The sequence below is a fragment of the Atheta coriaria genome, unplaced genomic scaffold (genome assembly GCF_025399875.1).
Source record: "Atheta coriaria isolate IRGN ID8LTWV9N9 unplaced genomic scaffold, Caltech_Dcor_3.1 hic_scaffold_8_pilon, whole genome shotgun sequence".
NCBI lineage: Eukaryota > Metazoa > Arthropoda > Insecta > Coleoptera > Staphylinidae > Dalotia > Dalotia coriaria.
Genome location: NW_027045450.1, coordinates 3,230,454 through 3,250,347, shown reverse-complemented (window position 1 = coordinate 3,250,347; position 19,894 = coordinate 3,230,454). Strand labels below are relative to the sequence as shown.

Genomic DNA, 19,894 nt, shown 5'->3' with positions numbered 1-19,894 from the left:
GGGCGTTGCTGCGCAATGGGCGGCCTACCAATCGCGCGTGGAATTTTCTGCCGGCGATCCTCCTTTGAACCAATGAAAAAAGCATTAATCTCTTTTAAAAATAGAGCAACGTGTAACTACGCAACCGAAAAGGACACGCATACCTTGCGCTCACGCGCGAGGTTGCGCCACTCAATGCCCTGCGGCAATAAGGACCGGAATAATAAGTTTTAACATATTAAACATGTACTTGAGTTTATATACGCCGAGTGGCGCGCGGAGGGCGCCGGGGGTTTCCGTCGACGTCCCCCACTATGTTGTGTGCGGCGTAATACGCCCCGTTTCGTCAACACTTAACCATCCAACGAACTTCTTTATTCTATCAACAGCCAAACCAAAGCCGCTCGCCACCCGATCACTAGCGACTCAGGTAGTTCCGAGTGTGATACGCACCGTGCGTGATATTTTCTTCATGCCATATCGTAATTCGGTAGAATCGTGATCATCGCCAGACTGTAATGTGTTGTGTATCCTCACGTGGTTGTGTGTGATCTTCTTCGTCGGGTAAAAGACGCAAACGACTGTGACGCGGCTCCGTTCGCGTCCAATCCATCACCACCACGGCGTCGCCAGCAGACATGACTCAACACAGCGACGCTTCCAGCGACCACTCCGAGGTGTCCGTGACGCCGCCGCCACCAGTATCCAAAATGCTTGAGTTTGCCAGCCAGCAGAACCTTAGTCTCTTCAACCTGGAGCACCGTAACATGTTGGCGGCCCCGTTGGCTGCGCTTCATTCAATGACAGAAATGAAGCACCAACCACAAGATATCATGCCCGAACACCTGCACACCCAAGAAAAGGCTGATGGAGATGTCCTACTGGACCGCACCAGTCTACATGTAGAACGTGCACGGCTGGCGTCCCGAAGCCCGTTGGGCGCGACGTCTAACAGTAATAGCTCACAAGGCGCAAACCCACACGGCATTGATCACATACTATCCCGGCCGTCGCAAGTGACCACGGGACCGTTGCACTTTGCACACAGTATAGGTTTCTCGCAAAACCAACTGGGAATGGGAGCGCATAACACACAGGGGCCATCGAACGCCGGCCTGCGGGGGTTCAACTTTGCGGCGGCGGCACTCCTGCATCACCATGCGGCTAACTCGGTGAACAAGCCGTCGGTGGAGATCGGACGCTCAGCGAATTCTTTGTACTGGCCTGGATTTCAGGGACTCTGTTCCAATCCTCTCGCATTTCGTAACGCAAGTGAGTATCTCTACACACGTATCAATTCTCCGTCTTGTCCTTAGCTAAGTATTATAGTCAATTGACGGAGGTTTACCACCGAGCTTTGTTTACACTCATTTGTCCGTACAAACATACCCGATGGTTTACGTTAACCGCAAGGCGCAGGTTATGAAATTCCTATGTTTTGTACACAGTCACCTATAGACTGCACATATCTCACTCGTGTAGGTGTGTGCACAGGGCACGCACGTGGAGATTGCTTATGTGTGCTTAAACCGTTGAGATAATAGAAGATTTGAGATCGTCGCACGTGGTTAGGCACGAAACGAACCGGCCAACATTATTCTCCTGGGGTTCTCTCCCGGCCAGATTTCACTCAAGCGTGATACAATTACTACAACAAACAACAGTCTCCCGACGATCGTTTTCCGTTCATTTTGCCATGGGCAATCAGTCTGTTTTTAAAAGAAGACATCACTGTATTATTTTTGATCGGGAACATCCAAATATTTAGAAATCATTTACAATTTGCCAAAGAGAATTCGAAAATTTTTGGTGGAATGACAATATTGCTTCGATTGTGCACAATAATGAGAAAGTCTCTAGTGTGTAAATGCGTGGTCATTTTACCTAGGGCTGTGCATTATGTCTGGCATAATGGAGTTTCCGGGCGGTGAAAAACGAAGCAATAAAATCCTTAGAGTTAGATTTAGGAGGTAGTGGGTAACAATGGAAGTTAAAGTCATTGATAAATCGACATAAATTGCAATTCAATTCAATTCTTTCTTGATGTCATGAATTTTCCATGTTCATCTTGAATCAGTGTGGAAACGCTACATCAAGTCAAATTACAACACAGCATAGAATATACAATATTTAACACACATCCCAACGACCACAATTTGCTCTCTCCTCTGCGCGTTCGGCGATCGCAATTTGCCATTTAACATCAACAGTCAACATGCAACATCTACAACAATACATCAACAACACCGTTCTCCGTTTACAGTTGAATTATTCGAAACATCCGCACAATCAACAACACTGCACAGCCGCCCACGAATATAGTAATATATGATGTAATAATGCAACCAACATATGCGCACCCGAAACGATAACAATATTATTATTGATATCCTCAATTCGAGCTAGCCGTGTCTAATTGTTTTTAATGAAGAATCACATATGTCGCTGTATACCTACAGTTATTATTATGCGAGTATTCAAATAACATTGGCGCGATAACGTTTTTAATTACCCATCATACAAAAAAGTCTCAGGAAATTAATAAGTATGATTTTATTGAAGCAATTTCCAATCTGTTTATATGTTTATTTCCAATAGGTTGCCGTTAGTATTTTTATAAACGCAATTAGTGCTTCATACGGGAGTTGGCCAGTTTTAATGTCTTCAGTGTGGGCCTCCGTCCTGCCGCTGTTGCACCAGTATCCGCAAATTAGGAAACGTATATAATGGCCGTTGACGTAGGTGTTATTTGTTTGTGCGCCATCTGGCAACGGCGTTATTAACTTGGCAAATCAAACAAACCCCGACATTAATTACGCGCCTTGGGCCGCTTCAGACGATTGGCACTCATGAATTCAAGAATTTACAAGCATGTGGTATGGTTTCATTAATCCGCAACATGCGACAAAAGAAGTCGAGCGGCGCTTAATTAATTTTGAGCATCAATGTGTTTTCTTTCGATTTTGGGCGGTTATTTGTCAAGCTAATCTCGAACAAATGTCGATACTGTGAGCAACACAATAATCATATATTGAGTTAATAACAATATCGCACATGGAGACATGCGATTATATGTACATACATAATCTACATAATCTATCGATTGATTTAATTAAAGTGGAATGCAGGTACCTATTGTTTGGATTATAATAACACATTTGGGCAAATATTGATTTATCAACACACAAACACCAATACATATGTTGTCTGTCGTTGATACTGTTAGTGGTTGCATAAAAAATATTACCTAACGATAGAAAGGGCATAAGATACGCGAGGAAATGACTACTTGGCATTGCCCATAATAACATCCAACTTTACTAATTGAAGACTACACTAGTGAATTACTTGTTCATCGCAGCAACATTAAATGTGTTGTCAGGCAACTGCTAGAGCTTTTACGGCTTTCCGCACAGCCGTCCCATTCAGCAGCCCGGTTTTCCATTTAGGGGAAGCGCTTGTGAGAGCAATCCAGCTTGTTTAACCAAAGTCGCGGCTCAAGATGTGCGAGAATGAGACGGCGGGAAGTCTCCAAATTATACCATTCTACTATTCCTAATAACTATTCATCATCTGAGAAACCGACATAACATTATATTTGTATAAGCAATTTGTAGGATTCACTAATATTTCGACCATGCAGCAGACACTGACGCCAGCGGGGATGAATTATTAATTAATTGTAGCGACGCGTTTAAGATAAATGTTTAAACGTTGCCTAACTCGGAATTACAATCGTAACCATTTAGGGAACAACAATATACAATCAGTTTTGATTTAAATTGAAAATTGCAAAACAAGTTGCATCAAAATTGAAAAACCAAACAAATAAAAATAAAATTGGAGGAAAAGATTTATTTATGTTCTTGGCTTCCATAGCGCGTTTACTTTATAAATATCTAAACGAAACGTCGTAATGTTATGATTCTTTAAGTTGGGGACTGTCGATGCGAAAAAGATAAATGCCCCCGATCGAGTTTCTGATAGATTAAGGAAACCAACAGCGCAGACGCTGAAGGCACCGAAGCTAAAACTAAATAACAAGAATTGATTTTCTCATTCGAATTGAATTGCTAGTCGGCAGATAAAACAAAAAAAAAACAATGAAGCCTAATGAGGTTGAGTTGGTGTTGAAATTTACAATCCGCATGATATGGAGATCAGCGCAAAAATGTAAAACACGTGTAAAGTGCATTGGGCCTCATACCTTATACCATATAAGACCCATAAAAGATGAGACATAAAAACTAAGCAGCTGATGCGCGATGAGTGGAAAAACGGGCGGACGGCGAAAAAGGGAAAAAGAAAGCGGCTTGAAAGTGGAGGGTGAATAGAGTTGTTATCATCAATTTATCTTCTATATCAACGGGAATTGTTGTGCAGTTGTGCTTAGCGCTTGTGTACGTCGTGTCTTGTCGTGTAGTATCGCGTGTAGAACAAGCAAACCGACATCCTTGCTGATATTTCTGCGGTCGTATCGCCGGATATGGTGGCGGAGGCGCGCCGCGGTAGCCTAGCAACGCGCGCAGAAAGAGGGCGCGATGCGGAAGCGCAGCCGGGCCGGGCGCCGGGTGTCGGATGGCCTCCCTTCCCGCACAAGCTGTTTAAAACAAGACACCCTGTTAGAATAATTATATCTTTAGATAACAGGGGATCATGAGATTATCCACATTGTTTCAGTGGCGACTCGCGCGCCGTCTGCCAGCCGCGCGATCATTGCGCGTGCTGTGCGGATTCCGGTCGCGAATTTACATGCGGTAATTACAAATACGTAAATTGGATACGACTTAAGGTCCAATTAATAATAACAAAAACGTTCAGGCAAGCAGATAATACTATTATTCATTTTGTGTAATGCTCCTATTTCCGCTTATCTCAATGGATTGCACATACTTTAAAGGACCGTACCGTGCTCACAAGAAGGCAGCCAACCATCCTACAGCCAATTTCGAAGCGCTTGCGCCAAACTGTGGGCCATTATTGCCACTAACAGTTCACATTTTCGGTGTTTGTATATAGGTAGGTAGATGCAGTATGTATATAGATTATCTCGCTGACGTATTCCCAATTGGTGGATTATACACATCCATGTGATACCGGCACAAACCGGGAATAAAACCGTCAATTTTTATTGCTCGGATTATTGAAAATCCTTTGCTGACACCAAATGTTTTATCATTTTGGGGCATTAAAACATGCACCCGTGTCATTCACTTGTTCAGACATAAAATGTCTCAAAATCGGCAATAAGATGAAGCCCAAAACTCGGCATGCATCAATTTGCTTTTCCAGCAAAATCGCGCTTCGATTTTCAATATCGACACGACACGAACACTCCTTAGATTCGGGTACGTGTTACAATCAACTACCGTAGAATATGATGGCACGAACAACATCTGCAACGGTTTGAATTGAAGAGATAGGTGAAGCATGTTGATGTCCCTATAGAAGTCGATACATTTATATCGTAAAAGATTCAGACCAGATGTCTATATAATAATCTATATATGCTGACAACGCAGGGTATTGCTCGCGATGGCCCACAAGGGAGATATAAGCCCTCCGAACAAATTCAATAACACCTCCGCAGCCCAAAGCCTGCCGAACGAAAAGCTCGCACTGAATTCACTCGATTGGTAAACTGCTCCGAATTATTACGTCGTTTCGTTCGCTTTTTTATTTATTCATATATCCGCTCGACTGTCCGGCGCTATTGCTGCTCAAACCAATATATAACTTGGACTGCAAACATGAACTAAAAGTATGTTCACTGAATGACTGAAATATAGGTACTACGTAAAAATCTAAAATTATTTGCTGCTAAATCATTAGTCATGCAATTAGAAGAGATCTATTAATTTTGTTTTGCTCACAGGAATGACGCAACGTTCCATTCTGCACGAATTCGATTTTGGCAGTAAGTTATAATCTCCCCCCAATCACACCAAACAAACCAACCAACAAGCTATGCAAAATTAATAACTATAATCAGATGACAATAGAACCAACAGAATACGTTGTTGATTGCGTGCGATTGACACCTGCTTGGCAGTAGCGGCTATGGTGGCAAGAGAGCCAATAAAATATCTAATGTTGGTGTGTTTTTTGTTGCAGTGAATCAGAGCGGCATTGGCCATTCCGACAAGGATGCGAAAAAGAAGCACACGCGGCCGACGTTTTCCGGACAGCAAATTTTTGCGCTGGAGAAAACTTTCGAACAAACCAAATATCTCGCCGGACCTGAACGTGCCAAGCTGGCATATGCTCTCGGCATGACAGAATCACAAGTCAAGGTTTGTATATCACACAAATAATTTATTAAAAACGGAATAGAAAGACTTATTAAACCTCTTCACTAGAAGATATTTTGTCTCAGAGCTTATATTCCAATCGCTAGGGGTTGAGATTCAATAAAAATGCAAATGCAAAAAGTAGCAAAGGGTATTTACCTACACTTGTCGTCATCCGAAAATTTCCAAACTTGGCCAGCGATATAGGTATAACCCTAATGGCGATAGTTATAATAATGAAATAACAACAACAGTAACGCAAGAACAAGAAACGAGAGGCAAACACTTAATATTATGGCGGGTAGTAAATTTTAGCACAATGGACTCATAGACAGCGCGCAGGGGCCAGCAGCCCAGCAGTCTCGGTGTGGGCGCTTTCTGCTCGTAGCATAGCTCACGCTCACTTAGCGATTTCATTAATTCTAAACATATCGTTCTACACGCGTCGCCACCGAATTACTCACAAGGGATTTACCGCCGCTCTATTTTAACCCCAGTATGTACTTTAAGTTAATCGGATTAATTTCGAAACGAACCAATATATTGCGGCGAGCGTGTATCCTACGTGCGTCTAATCGTACTTAACGCTGAAAGGATTTGACAGATTGTTACATTTATACCTTATTATAATATTGTGATACGTTTTACCTTCTTGTTGACGTGGCCTATTATATTATTTTAAGTCGTTTTGTAATTGATATCAATCTGACAAACCGGCTCAGGACTAGTATTGCCTTATTTTTTTAATTTTCGTACATAATTAAGTATTTTTATGGTCCACAACGAAATCATTATCCATATTCTTGACTTTTGAAGACCCGGTATCAATATTCTTGATGGTCAAATTTATAGATATGTTTCAATGTCTCCACGCGCAGCACATAATTTAAAGTGGTACTAGAAAGTGTTTCTTATGTCTCCTCTTGGCGGCTACCTCCCAATTCGGGGGCGACAGTGTATCCGCTGTTCCGCATATGAAAGCGAACAAGATCGGCTTTACGGATACACGAAAGATACAGCTCTGACGTTGGGGTGTATACTACTCTTCGTTTGGTATGATGTATGGCATCGAGAAGGGTGTGCGGCTGTGCGCGTATAATCTCCTGACAAATTGAATTAGGGGGCAGGCAGGATGGTCGCCGCGCCGTAGGGGCGCCACTTGTTTATAACAAACATGCACCTAAACATTCGTCACCCTCCGCAAAGCAGTCGATTTCATCGAACGCGATAAACCCACATTTACGGCGTCACTTCAATCGTGGATTTGCATCCCTTCGGCAGCACACATGATGCGAGACGCGTTCGTATAATCTATGAGCATTATTACGTAATAAGATTATGCGCGTTATTTTTTGTGATTTAATAATCGGACACCACATGTGGCTGGATGACTTCCCGCCCTGCCGCCGCTGCTGCGCGCCCGCTGGAAGGCATTAATTAAGTAGTCCATCTTTAGGGTTGAAACGACCAGAGGAGAAAAAAAAAACACACTAAGCGTTTGCTTGCGCTGCCATCTCCGGATGCGACCGTTTTAATTTAATTAAACGTGTAAGAGAGATAAAATTAATTTTTAATTTTTGTCGCTAATAGCGGGCGTTCCTGAGGGCTGCTAAAATGGAAGACGCGCGGCGTCGTTGACTTTTACTGTCGCCTTGTTTGCTATTTGGAAGCGCGGGCGCGGCATGGAGATGAAATCTTAAAAGAATATCGCGTTTTTACGAGGACCGTGATATCCTCCCGTCGGAAGCGCAGCGTAAAAAGTTGTCCAGATTATTTTTTACTTTGGTCTTCAGGGTGCTTTTTAGTTAACGAAGGCAAATTGCGGCCGAGCTTTAAATGCTCAAGAGCCCTCGTCTTAATATTTATTTACGTGAATCAAAAAGTGCCGGTTGGTCCTCTTTGTCTTGCAAACGGGCTGAAGGAAGATTGGACATTATGTGGAACTACGCTGGCTTGTTTCTCAGAGGGAAGGATTTAAGTTACAAAAATGCGGAATGTTTTATGATAATAAAAGTGCGCTCAGATTAAATAAAAATGCTAAATAAAACGCTCTCTTGAAAATTAATAAGTTCGCGGAATCTCGTCTCTCCGACGCAAACGGCTTTTCACCCTTTTGGTATATTTATATTTTGCAGGGGAATATGAAGTTGCTTTTTTTACTGCAATTATACAAGAATTGCATATCAAAATATTTATCACAACTGTAAGATATATTTGTAGTTTTATGTGTTTACATTCTCATACGTGCGAAATAAAAAAAAAGAAAGCCGTAGATTGGGTTATTTGCAATGGCATAGATACTTCTGATAAATGTTCAAAATATACGTGCGTGCATGGTAGATATCCATGTACGCTTCAAGTGCGATCATCGTTTGCACGCGCAGTTGGTGGAGGCGCGGGCGAAACGTCAGGCCCCGCTGAGGCCATAGCCATTGCTGTCTATCGGCCAGCCAATCCATCATATTTCGAACGTATATGGAATTTTATTTTGCGGTGTATCGATGCTGGATGCATTGGTCTGCCTGGCGCGGCGCGGCTCTTTCACGAAATGACGGTTTGATTTATCGCTGACGGCCCTAATCTACGTGATGTTTTTATTATTTGCGAGCGCGAAATGTCCTGTTTTATAATTTCAGATAAAATCGGTATGAGTTACACACGCAAGCCCCCCTAATCCCCATTCCCACTTTTGTGCCTGCCTTTCCCCCTTTTTCCACCACCCTCGTGGTCTCTACCCGAACATCCCGCGACCACCCATATTCTGGCACTTGCGCTTACTCTGCTTTCGGCTAGCTCTATCGCTATGGAAATGTTGGGCCATTAGTATGTCGTTAACCGTAAACGTAAGGCGACCGAATCGATTAACGCTAAGTGACTGCGTAATTAGCTGTACATGGTGCGATGCATTGTGGTCCCGGATGTTCGCCCAGCGCTCGCTTGCAAATTAGGGGCTATTTGTAATTTGTTTTATATATTTCAACGTGTGTGTGTGTGTGTGTCCGCTGCCTTCTGCTTTGCCAACTTGCCGCATTTCTATTCGCACGCACTCCAGCATCATTTTCCAAATGTGTCCCCTCACAGCGTACGCGCGGAATACGCAGTTGTAACGCACATCCAGAGAATTTTGAAAAGCCTAATTGCTTTGTCCACTTTCACAGTTTCTTAATTAGAGGCTCGAAATACAATATCAACAATACTTTTATATTATACCATTATATCTTCTATATATAAAAATGAATTGCTGTTCGTTAGTCTCGCTAAAACTCGAGAACGGCTGAACGGATTTATCTTATCTTGGTCTTGAATTATTCGTGGAGGTCTAGGGAAGGTTTAAAAGGTGAGAAAAATTCGAATAATTGCCGGGAAAATCCTCAAAACAGCTCTTTTCTATAGAATAAAATTTGACATTGAGATTCAATCATAGTTATAGTTAAATAGTTGAATTCGAGATGGCGCCCTGAAGTGCATTATTGACAAAACTTTATATGCATAATTTCTTTAAATTAAAATTGCTAATCTTATTGATAGAATTGACTCTTACTACGAGTATGTCTAGAACAAGAGAGTAAAAACGAATTACATTTTTATTAAACAGCTAGTTTTTAATATAAATTTCGAAAATATTGAAATACACGTTCTCATTATTTGATTAGGAAAATTTTCCGACGAAGACAAAATGATGTGCGAAAACAAGCAAGCAAAGGTACGTCCCATCCGGGAAATGAAGGCGCCGCGATGCTCCGGCTGTATTAACTTTGCTTCGTGGCCCTCAGACCCCATATTTTGCATGATTTATAGATGTATTATAGCTCTAAATACCGTGTAATTCGCAAATTTAATATCGCATAATGGCGTCGTTTGTTACGAAGAGCGCGGAAAACAAACTACTCCCCGCGCGGCGGCGTGTTTTACACTCGGCGATTCGTGTCGCTGCGCAAGCGACGACCAGCCAAGACTTTTCACCCTTCTCTTACCGAAGAAAACATGGCGCTCGCACGAGATGTCTCAAGGTTTTGCACTGGAAAGTAATCAAAGCAAGCATTTTGCGTGTGTTTTTTTTTTCTTCTTTATCCAGCTGTCTCCTCGCCGCATAAAATTTCACATTTCACATGGTAGGTTCCGCCCAGTTCACCCAGTTCTCCACCCTTTTGCGCGCCGTGTTTGCACACACAAACAATAATTCGATGTTCATATTCAAAGTTGATATATAAATTCAGCTTCGTGCGGCGGCTCCCGCGTTTGTTTTCTCTGGCGTACACATGTTACAGTGAAGGGTAAAACATTATTAGATGTTATAAGGGGTGGTTGGGTTTTCTTTTCAAACGTGCTTTATATATAACCTACTATACATCAATGCCAAACGTACTAGCTTACCTAACACTGATTGAATGACATTTGCATGACCATGTTGAACGATTGTAAATAAATAAACATTTAATATCTTTTGAATTTGTTATTGCAGGTTTGGTTCCAGAATAGACGAACAAAGTGGCGAAAAAAGCATGCCGCCGAGATGGCCACCGCAAAGCGGAAACAAGAAGTACTGGATAACCAAACGGACGAAAATAGTGATGTAATATCGGATTCGGAGGATCATGGCCACTAGTCGGCAAGCTGCTTTAATGAAAAACAAAAGGACGTGCGTGTGTTTCGCGGTGAGACGTGCGCGTTCTGACATAAAGACTTGTTGTACATATATGTTACCTACTGCAATTGAGTGATCTCAATGATACGATCATGGGACATTGGATAACAAATTTCAGTTTATTTGTTTCAAACAAAAATGAGTAGAAAATATGCCTATAACCTCAAAACTAAAAGACATATAACTTAAATTTGCAGCCAAAACAATATAATTAATAACCGGCCTTTCGTATGTCCAGGAAAGAATTTTACTTCTTGTTTGTATGTTTTTTGCAACTTGTAAAAATGTTACATAAGGTAAAACTTAAAACCTTATTTATATTTTAATAATTTATTGCAATCTGGACGTACTTATCGGTGTAACAGATACTTTGAGAGAACGCGCGTTTGTTTGTTTCGTTTGTTGGATGATTGTATTTCGTACGGTGCCCATTATGGAATGCTTATAATTAGGGTTATAACGCCTATAGAAGACTATTAAAAACTCCCTTATGCGATCAACTTATACAAAACGTAATTCAAGCAAATTAAACCAACTTAAAACAGATTTCAATCTAGATAACCCTCTGCGTAAGATTAATGTATAACAAATATGATATGAAATATCGATATCTATTATGCGAGAAGACTTGTAATTATTTTATTTATAATTTATCATTTACTCATAAGTACAGACACCTTCCGCTTATGGATTGTAGCCGCAGACAGCGTGTCAAAACATTCCATGAGATGGATTATTGTATAAAAACCGTGCAATCTATTTAATAACTAGAGAATATCTATACGTATATTATGCAGAAAGAGAAACAACTTCTTGAAAACATTCAAAAGTGAAACTGAACTGTTCCCAAATTATCAACTGGTGATGCTGAGAAGGAAAAAGCAACACATTTGTAGTGTTTTTATTAGGTAGTATTGTACAGTTCTTTTAGTACATGTGATTTAAAGATAAACGCATTGCGTATGTTTGTATTGAATGTATTGGATTGCATACGAGTGCAAAAGCCGATTTAGTTTGGGAACATTCCGATATCGATATGCTTGGGAGCATTAAATGTATTATATTGAAGAATAAAAGAAGACATTGTATTTGTATTTAAAAATAAACATGTTCAAGTGAATATTTTAATTTGCCATGTTAATATTAATTACAATATCATTTTCCTCTAAATATTTTTGTTTGTTTGATTGAAAGGGGAAGCATCAAGGAAGAAAACAGCGTTGCCTTGACGACCTCGCCATAACATGTTTCCCGTAGTCATCGGTCTTGTAGCCGCGAAATCGCGTCGAATCGCGCGTCGACTTCTCAAGCACCACCCCCAACGCACACACACACACATAAACATCCCCTTGGGGGAATGCACATAGCTGTGAAAACGACGCGTTAAAGTCGAACGGCGGCGGTGCGGCGCGTCGTGACGGCGGCGAAGCAATGCGTCTCGTTCGGTTCTGGTCCAGCTTCTGGTCTTATAATCATCAACTACTCGTCAAACACCTTCCACTCTTTATACTCGTATGTCTATATGTCTGTCATGGCAACGTAAGCAATTTATGGCTAGATTATTTATTCATGTGAATGTGTATCAATGCAAAAGGTGCAATCGATTGGAAATTATAACAAGCGTTGTTTATTGCTCGTCGATGAACGTTGTTTAGTGTTTGCTGTACGTTTGTTCGCCGCTGCATGCATAACAAACAGCATGCTGGTCGTCGGGATAACATTGTCCGTTCGATTTTCAATGCGGGCTCAGTGCACATACATTCAAATTCCAACGTGAGCAATAGTGTGGACATGAATTATTTGATATATTTTATGTTCTATTATAATTAAGAGGAATTACACGCTTCATGTGTAACTTAATAAAGCGAAATTTTAGTATAGGAAGCTTAATGTGGCGTTATTAAAAACATATAAATTAAGCAAAACGAGAGAGTCCTCTCTGCCGGCTGCCCGAATGGTTGGACAAACAGACAAAGTAGACATTTAGCACACATACGGTTATAATAGCATATACTGTGTGTTAATATTATATTCCTCATTAAATAAAATTAATACAAAACAAAATATTACAACAAATATAACAAGCCAAGACCCCATGAATTTATTTTGGCCGTCTGTCAAATATTCTAGAAGCGTATGTGCATATTGCGACGCTCCAGTTTGGCCGAGTTTAGTAGAGAGTTGGTCAGATGTAAATAAAAAGCAATCGAGTCCTTTTTGCGCAACACAATGATAACTAAAACCCAACCGTTTAACGTTTCAAAAGAGTCAATTTGTATTCACAGTTTAATATAATTGGCCATTTTGGAGGGTGAAATGCCTCCCCTTTTTGGTTACACACTTACAAAGCGGCCAGCGCCCCTTCGGTGACTTTGCTACCGATCTAATAAGGAGCGCACAGGCCCATTCCACGCACATATATGCCGAGCAGATTAAATGCTTTCGACTTTCGACAAATTTAATTATGGACGTGATTTATGCACTCACTTATTTTATTATGACGATTTATTATCATTAATGATTTCTAAATTGCATTGGCACCTAATTGAATACCTCTACCAATTACCTAGGTGAGTATCATCCAAAAGTTTCAATTATTTAATTTAATGTATAATGTGTAAATGTGTGCAAGTGGATTATTTTCGGCAAATTTCTAGCAGATAATCATCGTAAATTCTCACCGACATCGTTAGGCAAAACACATTTACCTTAACGGCAAATAATACTAGTTCAGCAGACATAAGTAAATTAATTTTATTTACTGCCAAATATGAAGTACGCGCGGAACATAACTCGAAATAAAGAGCAAACGAGCGCAGATAATTCATTCGCCGGAACAAGCATTCACAAACACACAAAAAGCGCATCGTTTTCAGAGCGTCTCGGAATTTTACTGCATTTTAATTATCCTATTGTGACTGTGTGATGCTCCCGTTCGCAACAAATAGAAATTTAAATGAGCAAGACGATTGGCTGCTTCAATTAAACGTGTATAAAAAAGAGGTCCCAGGAATAAAGAGGGGAACGCGTTGAATGCCCTCTCGTTTGTGTCACATCCACACCATCCATGCCGTATCTGTTTCATCCCCTGTTTACATCGACATCACCCTTAGTTGGCTGCTCATTTCAACGCAGTCATTTCGTCGTCTCGTATACTAATGTACGGATTTATTTCTCTCCCTTTTAATATATAACGCGTAATGCGTTTAAGTTGAACGCAAAAATATTAATGCATACAAATTTTAGAAAATACAATGCTAAACACACTTCTATCAGATCAACGTGCGTCAAAAAAAATGCATTTAGGGTGACAAAAAATTGAACAGCAGCACTACATTTCTTTTGTGCTAATTTAATATTTAACAGACAACATAACAATCGATTTTGATTAATGAGGAAATTAATGTAATAAAAATAATATTAAAAAGTGCTTTTAAAACTGATTAAAATTAAAATATTTTCTGATACGATGATGCATGTGTTGTTTGGTCACTAATCAATTTAGGCAATTTATGAATGAAACGTTGTTTACGCCATTTCTTACATTTAGCATGCATGAAACATTAATTTCAATATTTTTTTGAATGCAAATGACAATGCGGATGTTGGTGGAAGAGCTCACACAATCCACGTGCTAATGCTTTCGTTTCAGAGCTGCTGACGTCCACGGCACTACCATTGATGAAAAAAGCTATTGATGCGTGCATCCATCGTGTAAATGTGGATTTATGCGGCATATTAAAGGCATAAATACCAAAGGAAACCTGGCATAAGCACCCTGGGCGCGCAAAGGCACAATAAAGTAATTTATCTACCTACCTATGTATGTGCTCTGCGAATATGTACATGCAAACACACACAACACCGAATGAAATGGCAAAGCTTAGCCAACCAAGCGGAAAATAAGAGTAGAATGCAAACTTACAGCCGGCAGAGATGTGTCGACCTGTTGTTGTTGCCATGTCGTGTTCTTGTAGTCATGCAGTCTGGGACGACGAAACGAAAGAGCAAAAACGATGAGTCTGGCGAGCCTCGCACCTGGGCTGATCCATATTACTATACAATTGCCTTTTATTGTTGGCTTTTGGCGTTTCGTTTCGTGTGTGTGTGTGTGGATTGCACACGTTTGAAGTTTCAATAGACTAAAACCAGAGTCCATTTTATAAACGTTGATTCATTTGCTATGAACCGGTATACGCTCACGATGCAGAGTGGTTTCTAACACTCCGCTTAAAATTTCAGTTTGAAGTGAACATTTTTTTCAGTGAGATCTCAATACGCCCCTGGTTATTTCATACTTGCCATTGCATCCATTCAAAAGGTGTTAGTAAGTATGTGTTTAGATGAATGCAAAAGTCACGCAGTTGTATGAATGACAGTGCCTCTGCTTGCCTAGATCCCCGTAACATGCACTTCCTGTTTGCGTGCAATTTGTCCCTCGTCCATTCACAATGCGCCATTCATGCGCTAAAGTGACTTTTAGAACCCCGCTAGCAGAATTAATTTCAAACGTCTATTATGATGCGCACATAGGAAGTTGCTAAACCAAATATCCTCACAGTTATTTACCTGAATTTAATCCAATCATAATAGCAGCCTATTGTTGACTTTAACTATTTGTCACCATTGACGGAATATTAAGGTTATTATCCGGGTCATCGGTAAACGGCACGTTTTTTGTAGCATCTTCGTTGCACGTTCAAGATAAAATTAATCTTAATGTCTAGCAGATGACAGAATGATTGAAGTAATTCTGTGAGGAATTTAAGAAAGGAAACACTACACATTTATTACCAAATGTTTAAAATACGTTATGTTAATGCAGTTAATGCAGCAACATCCTGTCGATTACATTATGCACAATGAGTATTTGCTAAATTTGTGATTATCTCTTCTGCAGTTGCGCCAACAATAATGTAAAGTTCATTAAAATTCATTTGGCGTGAAAAGCGATTTGTGCAGAATGTTAAGTTATTTATTTATTTTTCTAAACCAGAAAAGGTAATTATCGTCGTTGGCTGCTTACAAAAGTGAATCTTCTGGCGGCGCATCATCAATGGAATTAAAGTTCTTTTCAAAGTTGTGTTCAAAAGAACGTGTAGCAGTGCAACGCCCGAAAGAAGAACTTTAGATCACGCGCGAATGGTTTTATCATCATTACGATTGAGTTTTATTCGGAAGCTGATTCAATTCAACATTTTAAAGATTAAAGCTATTATCTATACGTTTGCATTAAAAACAAACTCTAAATATTATTCAAAATTCAAAAGCATTTAAACTAATTGTGGTATGTTTAAATTAAATATTGAAATTGGTTTGTCAAAAACATAGAGATGAATATCTCATCCTGTCATGGAGAGTTGTTAATTGGTTTGCAAGCACATTTCGCTCATGTTCTCGAAAGCGCATTGGTAAGAACTTGTTAAAAAGTTGAATTAGACTTTAGATTAGTCGCGAGCGGTTGGTCTGCTATCGGTTGAAAGCCTGATAATATGGATTTATTATACGGCAGCGCAATGCTCAAGATGATCCTTGCATCCCATTAAGCGTGTAAAAAATATCTTGATTTAAGCCGGTGATGACCCGTCTAGCATTCGGCGTAATCATTTAACCAGACGACAGGCATATAAATGAGATTACTTTGAGCCAATTTAAATGACAAAGTGAATCAATATTTCTTTCTATAAAAATATTTATTTAAGGGCACGCCACGCTGTTCCGCACTGGGGTGCTGTTACGTTTCGCGTTAAGTAAATCTGCATTCGTTGCTGAAGATTTTCTAAGCTGTCATACGGCGAATGCCTTTAAGAAGCAGCGGAGAGAGAGAAACATTCGTTTTCACTTCCTGGTTTCGTTATAACAGATCAAATATTTATCATTTAACATGTCGAGAAGAAATCCAGAAAATTATTATTTTCATTGATGGAATAATCATGTGAAGTACGATAAAAAATCGAATACGTAATGAACAACAAAAAACAACACACACACACACACAACAACGAGATGACTTATGGGATGTGCTCGAAAATAAAAACGAACGCGCGGACGCTTCAAATGTACGTCGGCTGAATAAAGGAGCATGTTCACTTTTTTTGATAAATGCAACGATTGCGTGAATTTATGGTTATTGGTGATTTAAATCGGCAGGATAAAATGTAAATTGTTCATGATTCAATTTGACGCAATATTTCACTCTATTTATATTGCGCATGCATGGTGGCGGCGAATTGGTGGCCGGCGCGCGACTATCACTTATCAACAATCTCAAAAACACAATAATGCATAATTATACGAGTGCTTTTGTTATCAAACGACCATAAACCGTGTTAAATTGGCCGCACCGCAGATTTTCCGGTCTCCACCCTCTAGAGAGAAAGAGTAAGTAGCAAGCGCAAAGGACAACCCGAACGTGTGTGCTCGAAATGGCTGGTTTTAAAACATCGCCGCTCGCCTAGGGGGTCGTGATATCAGTCGATTGCATCCTTTCACAAATTTCCTGCTACCACAGTTATACGTTTTATAAAGCTTTTTATGGACCACGCATAATCAAAAACTAAATCTTGTAAGCCATATCTACGTAATTAATAGTCGTTTAGTTATGTTGGTTGGTTTTAAATTATGTAACCGACCATCAAGGATAATGTTGACTAGGAATATCACGCGGATTCTTACAATGTTATTTCAAGAAGCAGTATAGACAAGTAAAGTTTGATAGAAGTAGCGGAAGAGCAGTAGGATGCAAATTTATAATTGTGCGGTAAAACAGAATTAACCGCTTCGATACTGAATCTTGCTGTGGGCATTAAAAGCTTTTAATTCAATTATATGTAGCTTACGTAGGTAAACGGGAAAGCGGTGCTGCTGTTCTCGTTGATATTCTGTGCTATTCTATGCTATGAATATGGCGTCACCACAAATGTGCCAGTATCATGACGAACGGCTCGCCGCGGAATTTGAAGAGATTCGCTCCACTCACTGGTTTGTGAACGAAGCAATAAAGAAGGCACACCGAAATCAAATTTATAGGCATTTAAACATCCTTTTAATTAGCATGAGGATAGCACCTTTGATATGGCATGCCCAATTATATAATTTAAATTTAATGGAAACTTGAACGCGATTGCTTTACACATTGTAAATAACAACACATCAAAAATAATCATCTATTTATGTACGGGTACCTACAGGATGTTGAATTAAATCGTATAGGTGTCTATATATGTTTTTTGGCTATTAGCACATTAAATTTTCATATAACGCTCATCTCCAGACATCAAAAATACGTGGGTATGACTACGCAATGAAAACAGCATAAAATTAAATATAAATATAAGCATGTTGTAATGAACACCATTGGTGCAACATTTTCGTAGCAGTTTGGTGTCTCATGATTGTAAATATGACCTATCTCCTGCGAGACAAAGTGTTGGTACTTATACCACTGACTGTAATAACTTTGTAACGATGTCGTAAAAATCTAACACCTATTATAAATCTATCAGATTTTATTTTTCTCGGGCGTCTTAAATCTTATGTTTACTTCTATTATTTTATTTTAATTACCTCTCTTTAACGTTTTGGGATGGCTCGTCTTCATGCAGGTTCTCTTGATATAATATAATTAATTTTAATATTTTTTAATAGTCTCAGTGCAAGTATTTTAATATTTCCGTTACCAATTTTTGTTTTGGCAAACCAATCACCTACTTTAACAGAAAATCACTAAAACTGTGTATTTATTTCATTTTTCACTCTTCAAAGTGATCATCATCAACGTGAAAATATAACAAAATACGCATTGATTTACAGAGGGGATATAAAACACCTCTAAAATTTTTAACCTCGCAACTTTATTGTTATTACACGAGATTTTGAATATTAATTTTATTACCGTTTAAAGTGTGTCGTATATATTTTATGGAACAATAAAAGTAATGATTGACAGGAATAAATGAATAAATGAAATACTGTTGAATATCACCTATTACGAATGCATCTGGCACGCATCAAAGCAGTTAGTTTATACGTTTATAGATATTTCAACAGAGGCGCGGTGCGTTGTGTGTTTTTTCAATTAATTTTTCAATTTCCCCCGCACCATTTGCCCGACGTGAATTGAACGCATTGACGACGCACCGCCGCGAGAGAAAATTTGATTACGCTTGATTTATAAAAACAACAAATCAATATTTAATACTTTAAATTATTCCCAATGAAAACGGATAAATCACGACATGCTATTATTATTTCAGCCAGGGAATTTTTGGGATGCGTTTTGGGTGCGGGCGAATGGCATATATCGTATTTGGTGATTTGAGTTTGTGCAGTTTTTACGAGCACGCTGCGGCCACACTGCCGATTCAGGCATCATATTTTAATTATTGACGAATCAATTTTCCCAAATCCATTTGTTGCCGCGACGAGATGAAACGATATCAGCGCGCGCTCGTTGATGTCAAGGTAGATGCGGAATGGCGTACGCAAAATTTGCATCGCCATCATTGAATTTATTCATATAGCCGCGTATAGAGACATATTCGATTATTGATGTGTTTTTCGTTCGCGTACACAAATTTATTTTATTCTTCTGTCATAAATGTACCAATCTATCTACGCGAGTACTGAATCCGAGATATATTTGTTCGTGAATGGTAGTGCTGCTCACTGTCGTTTTAACATTTTATATATTTTGTAGCCGAATTTTCTTGAAAGACCGCGGTATATCTTTTATTGGTGGCTTATGACAGGAGATATATTTAGTATGAGAAGTGTTTTACAACTACAACGTGCATTGATTTCAAGATTTTAGAGTGTGGTGCGGCATCATTCGGGGTCTATTGGAAGTATAAAATTAGTAAACTATTATTCCCAACAGATGGCGCCACCAGGCTAAAGAAATCTTATAGGCCACTGCTTCTACCATCCAACAACAGGATACTACGTGCTGGTTGCTAGAAAACTGGTAGCAGGAATAATT

The 19,894-nt window shown here is 39.6% G+C and overlaps 1 protein-coding gene across 2 annotated transcripts; it reads left to right on the top strand.

Annotated features, from left to right (window-relative positions):
* The first annotated feature begins 373 nt into the window (after positions 1-373).
* LOC135797166 (homeobox protein Nkx-6.2-like) lies at positions 374-12,034 on the top strand. 2 transcript variants are annotated; one of them, XM_065309384.1, is made up of 4 exons: positions 374-1,251; positions 5,855-5,896; positions 6,094-6,272; positions 10,732-12,034. In XM_065309384.1, the coding sequence occupies exons 1-4, from the start codon at positions 618-620 to the stop codon at positions 10,873-10,875; spliced, it is 999 nt and encodes a 332-aa protein (XP_065165456.1). In that variant the 5' UTR covers positions 374-617; the 3' UTR covers positions 10,876-12,034. The 2 variants fall into 2 exon arrangements, with proteins under 2 accessions (XP_065165456.1, XP_065165457.1); XM_065309385.1 differs by lacking the exon at positions 5,855-5,896.
* Positions 12,035-19,894: the final 7,860 nt, after the last annotated feature.